At 39.9% G+C, this 6,170-nt stretch overlaps 1 protein-coding gene across 3 annotated transcripts in view; it reads right to left on the reverse strand.

The window, feature by feature from the left end:
* Positions 1 to 5,094, reverse strand: part of SENP6 (SUMO specific peptidase 6) — an 85,512-nt gene extending 80,418 nt beyond the window's left edge. The window contains exon 1 of one of the 3 annotated variants that reach the window (XM_026695132.2): positions 4,221 to 5,094. In XM_026695132.2, coding sequence (XP_026550917.1) covers positions 4,221 to 4,293 — 73 coding nt within the window. In that variant the 5' untranslated portion in view covers positions 4,294 to 5,094. The remainder of the gene's footprint in view (positions 1 to 4,220) is intronic. The other 2 variants (XM_087915198.1, XM_087915188.1) reach the window with 2 other exon arrangements.
* Positions 5,095 to 6,170: the final 1,076 nt, after the last annotated feature.

Genomic DNA, 6,170 nt, shown 5'->3' on the forward strand with positions numbered 1-6,170 from the left:
GATCAGCTTGTAGTGTTTTTTTCCACTTTAATTTTTAGTGTAACTCCAAATCCAGACCTCCATGGGTTGCTAAATTTGATTTCCATTGATAATTTTTGTGTGATTTTGTTGTCAGCAAATTCAACTATGTAATGAACAAAGTATTTAATAAGAATATTTCATTCATTCAGATCTAGGATGTCTTATTTTTGTGTTCCCTTTATTTTTTTGAGCAGTGTATATAAAAGTAGCAAATCTACTATTTTTTTCAAACTACAGTGTCTAGGTCAGTGGTGGCTAACCTTTTTGGGTGCCTGTGACAAAAATTGTGCATGTGCTTGAATGCTCGCACTTGTGTGCCAGCACCGAGAAGGCAATGTACGCCCCCCACGCCCCTACGCATGGGCATGCAATCCCCACCCACCCACCCCCACTGCCCTCTTACCTGCACTGAGCCTCACAGCTGATTTTCGGCCAGTTTGAGGCCTTTTCCAGCTTTCCAGAGGCTTGAGGAAGGCTTCTGCAGGCTTTTCAGGCCGAAAACTAGGCCCGTTTCATCACTTCTGGTATTTCCGGAAAAATAGGAAGTGATGAAATGGGGCTAGTTTTTGGCCTGCAAAGCCTGCAGAAGCCTTCCTCAAGCCTTTGGGGAGCCAAAAAAGGCCTCAAACCGGCCCAAAATCAGCTGTGAGGCATGCACATGCGCAGTGAGGTAAGTTTGCCTGCAGCTCGTGTGCCGGCACAAATAGCTTTGCATGCCACCTATGGCACACATGCCATAGGTTCGCCATCACCGGTCTAGGTTCATGCAATACATGTTGACTAGTAAACATGAACATGATACATAATGTATCATAGCCTCAATCAGAATGTATTCATACAATTCCCAACAGTACCATGAAGTTGCTTTTTCTCAATTTTGTATTGTGAATGAATACTATCTCTCCCATCTTGCAGCCATTGATCATGCTGATAAATATTTAACTATTATTCAACTGGGATGATATATAAATATATACCGGTAGGTAAATAAATGTGGCTACAACGTATCTGGAAAACATTAGAAAGATAAAGAGATTAGCATAAACTGATTGCAATTATATACAACAATCGATTTAAAAATGTCTGGAAAAGGTATATCTAGCCAATGGCAGATCTGCCTGCCTGCCTGCTTTGCCTGATTTTGGGTAAAAGTTGCTCTTTTTAATAAAAAATTCAATATTTATATAAATATTTATATAAATATTTATATTTTACATACAAGCCATGCCCAGCCAGTCACATGACCACCAAGCCACACCCACAAATTAGGCCATGCCCACAGAACCAGTTAGTAGTCCCTGGGATCAAAAATTATGAGTTTGGTGGTCCCCGAGGTCCAAAAGGTTGGTGACCCCTGTTCTAGAGATATAACAACATGAGATCAATGTATCATTAATAAATTTAATATAACAAGCTCCTGCTTGTGGTGTAATGAACATAAGTAACATGTACAACACAATATTCAAATTATAGCAGCAAGGAATGGTCCAAGCTTCATTTTTCTATTTGATATTGATTTGGTGCAAATTCTGCTTTGATATGTTAACTACCTTTATCATACCAATACAGAACTAATATTTAATTTTTCATTAAAATGATTTAAAAATCAGTATAGAAACTGCACAAAGTCATACACATCATGTATTAATTTGATTGTATTTGAAGGTGACCCCATATAAGCCATGATTGTCTATTAAAAGAGCCACTTTCTATTTGCCCTATGTAGATTTTGCTATTCTACTATAAACTAGCCATTCACCTACAACAGCCATTTTATGTTTCCTCCTTTTTATGGTAGTCTTTCTGTGACTGTCACCGTAGCAATCTATGATACCTATTCAAAATTACAAATGTCACTGCTGTTGTTTTATTTCATACCATGGTTATTCTCTGACATCAATGAAGACACCCCTATCCTGTTCATCTTGCCCTCTCAGTATATTCCAATAATTCAATGCTTCTTCCTTGTTCCTTATTCTCTGTTGGCCCAGTTCAGTCTTAAATTATCTTGCTCCTGAGGATAGTTATAGACTGCAAACTGATTAGAAAGATAATATATTAAAATAAGAACCAAGTGGTTTCTAAAATCTTGATGGAAAATGAAGCTTGGAATACCTGGATTAAATTATGCAACAAAAATAGGGAGGTACACTAGCCATAATTGTTCTGAAATCATTACATGTGAATCGAACTATTACACATGCAATTCAGATGTTAATATAGGAAAATAATATTTAGGAAATATTGCCCTTCAGGGTCAAAATAGCCTTGTTTTCCATGCTATTGCAGAGAATTTTACCCCCATATTTGATTTAAATAGCAAGCTGAATGAAATAATCCCGCAATCCAAGCAATAATTCATGTATCTACACATTTATATACAAGCACATTTATCTACTTGCGAGAAGTTCCAAAACAATGCTAATATTTTATAATTATTACTAATGTATTAATAAAAATGAAATAAATGGTTCAATATTGATTACAAATCTATCTGACATGTTAAGTGGGATACTAGTTAATGTGGACTACACCCCTGTGGTTGTACAGAGATAGCACACTAAAATATACTTATTAATAGCATTTTGAGACTAAACTGCATAAGGGCTTCTATGCACTATTTATGAAACAACTTCATACGACATTGTAGCCATTTATATTTCACAAACATTTGTGAAGAGTTTATTACTATGATGCGGCAAAAACTGTCAAACCACAAAAAACTGTTTCATGTATACAACTTTCCAAACAAGACAACTGTCAATGTATTCCTTTTGTTTCAGCATGCTTTGATAGTGCAGTGTCATTTTCTGTCACTGCACTGCTACAACCCCTATACCACTAAATTTCAGGAATGCTTCATGTTTTCCTTTTTAGGTATAAAAAGCAGGTAGGAAATGCATTGATGACTGTAAGCACTGCTGCTGAATTATGTATACATATATGCTATTCAACATATAGTCATAATAGGAAAAAGATAATCTTTAATCTTTGCTCTGCTAATAAATCCAGTACATTTCCACAGAAATCCAAAGAAGTAACTAACATATGACTCTGCCTTCATATCATTCTTCCTCACAGAATTTGAAGAGCTGGTATGAAACCTTATTATCTCATTTCATGGATACACACTGAAAGTAAAATTATCAATGTTAGACAGCACATTCAACATATGAATGCATCCTACTCTCAAAATTAAACACACACCTAAAAAAATATTCTTAGAATCTCTTTTATAAATAAAAAAAAAAACTCCACTGAATTATTTTTGGAGAGAAAAGCAGTATATTAAGCTATTTAAGTCATCAAAGAAAATATAATTACCAAGTGGAATTTATTATTCTGGCATTTTATGCTTAACTTTGGAAGGTACTTTTCATATTTTGTTCTAACCAGAATATATAAAAAAGATGAAAGCCCACCCATTTTTGTGACTTCTGAGTTGGCCTGGAGTTGGTATTTCTTCTAATATGGATGTTCAATTAAGGTAGTAAAGGCATGCCCACCTTCCTAGAATAAGCCTTTACTTGGTAGCAAAGGTATCTATGATAGCACTGTAAACTGTTTTCTTACCAACTGATATCCAGCAAGATATGGAAAAGAAACACATAAATTGAGGGGAAGGGTAACCATATAAACCAGGTATAGTAATTCTTACATCAGCATTTTCTATCAACTGATTTTTCTGCCTCAGTATCTTCAAGATATCGTTAAAACAATTAATGCAGAAAAAGAAAACCTTTTGGGGGCAAAAGGAAAATAAAGTAAAAGGAGTGCCAGCAGCTGCCATAATGAAGACTACCACACAAAAGTCTTACTCAATTAGCTTCATCTCATATCGAAATATTAACCTTTGCCAGCCATCCTCCTACCACCGCTCCCCTCCCAGCATGCAGGTTTCTCCTCTTGCTTTTGTTCGGATTTTATAAAAAGAAAGAAAAAAAGTAGAGTAAACCGCTTCTGCTACTCTTTTACCTCACTCCCATAAGACTTCCCGAACCTATAGGATATAAAATCCCCACTCGTGGAACCCAAACGCCAAGGATCCAGCTGCTACCTTCCCGAGCCGCCTTTCGAGATAGGTTTACTCGGAAGTAGGACGCCCTCAATCCACAGGGAAAAGGCTCCTTTTCGTGGAAATTGGCTTCCGCTTCCAACCTCCCCCCACCCGCGGTTCTCTGCCACCGAAATCCACTTACCCTCGAGAAAACCCGACTGCTGGATACTCCCTACGTTTCTACCGCCGCCGACGCCGCCGCCACCACCGGCCATCTTCGCTCAGGCGTTGCTTTCGTTTCACACCATCGCGCTGACCAGCCTTTCGCCCCCCCGCCTCGGTCTGGCCCAGGCGCCGTCTCAGAGGTGCAGGGTACGGCACACACTAGGCCTCTCCCTTCGGCCTGCGCCCGCCGCCGCCTCCTTGCCTCCTCCGGCTGACTTCCCAGCGACTGGCTTGGAGGCGCCGGGTGTGATGGGGGATGGCTACTCAAGGGCCCCTCATCCGGGTCGGGCCTACGAAGCGCGAAAGGGAAACGTTGCCGGCTGCTTTCTTTTCACCCGCCTCCCTTTATTGTGTTCGGCAACAGAAGCAGCAGCAGCTTCTCGGCCGCTTGCAGCAGGCGGGAAGAAGAAAAGGCCTCTGCAGTCCCGCCGGCGGGCTCGCTCTGGCCGCTGCGCTGCCTGCCACCCAAAGGCGGGGCGGTAAGAACGAATGAACCCAATCGAGCCAGACTGCTCCTCGCCGCCGCCGCCGCCGCCGCCACCACCACCCTTCCCCCCTCCCGGCTGTGGGCTGTGGCGGCTGTACGGCGGCCAACGCTTCCCCCTCCTTGCGGCGTTCCCCTCAAGCCCCCGGCGGTGCCCCGAGATCAAGCCCCGGCGATCAGTACGCGACCCACCACAGCCTGTTTGTCGGCCTTTTGGGGGGCTCGCTCTTCCCAGAGGCCAGCCCCACAGAAAAAGAAGGTGTAGCTATTTTGACAACGAACCCAACACTTCTGCCAACCCCTTTCCCGCCCCACCTCGCACCCATGTTTAAAATGGCCGCAGTTGCACGAGTGTCCCTGGTTGTTCGGCTGCCTTCTTGCTCTCCCTCAGCTCCAGAGAAAGCCCCCGAAGGGCGTGAGAGAAAGTTGGGGTCGTTGACTTCGAAATTATTTAAAGATGTTTAAATAATGTTAAAATATTTTTTTTTAAGTCCCCTTCTCAAATCATTAGGATCAGGGATACTTTTTGTAAAAAAAAAAAAATCCAACTGTGAATTATGATTTTTACCATGAATATATTGGATAGTTTAACGTTTTCCTTGTCCTCCAAAGGAAAGTGTTGGTGTGTTTTCTGACAATAGATATATAAAAATATGATATATGTGTAAAGGAAATTGCTGACGGTTTCAAATGTAATGACCAACACATGCCATAATTGGCCCTGAGGTACATGAATCCTAATTTTGGGGTGATTTCAGTGTAATTGTTGCTGCATTATCAGTATCTTTCAACTTGCCTTACCAGACATTTTGGGGGATCTTAACTTACCACAGTGGGCCCATGGTATTCCAACACCTGCTATCCCTTACTTATTAAATTCAAACCACGCTTAACTCTGGAAAACATTTGGCATTTCTATTATACCTTTAAAAGCCCTATCTTTTTAATTCCCTCCTATTTATATGTTGGTTGTGTGATCAACCTTATAAGCAGTTGGATTGGTTTAGAGACATTATTTGTTTTTGGAGCTGACAATTGTTGAGTATGACAACACTTAATAGGAGTTATAAAAGTAAATAAGTAAAATAATCCTGAAATTCAACGTTAAATATAGTCAGCAAGGGCCCTAATTGTTGCTACTTTTTATTTAATTATACCATAGGGCTTGTAAATTTTATTTGGGAACTTTGTATATATTGATTTTCCAATATAATTTATTTCAATTTAAAACATAAAAACAAAATGTTCATAAGCAAAACAAACTTTATATCCCAGCTAGCCAAAGAAAAAGCTAAGATTACTAAAAAATTCCAAAAATAATAGTACAGGAACCAAATAATCATATGTAGTAATACAGTATGAATACATAGTAGCGATGGGTTTTTTTTTCTTTTTCAGAATCCCTGCGTAGATACTTATGTACTCTCAAGGAAGTTTCATATT

The sequence above is a fragment of the Pseudonaja textilis genome, chromosome 1 (assembly GCF_049901715.1).
Source record: "Pseudonaja textilis isolate UNSWEBS1 chromosome 1, rPseTex1.2, whole genome shotgun sequence".
Lineage (NCBI taxonomy): Eukaryota > Metazoa > Chordata > Lepidosauria > Squamata > Elapidae > Pseudonaja > Pseudonaja textilis.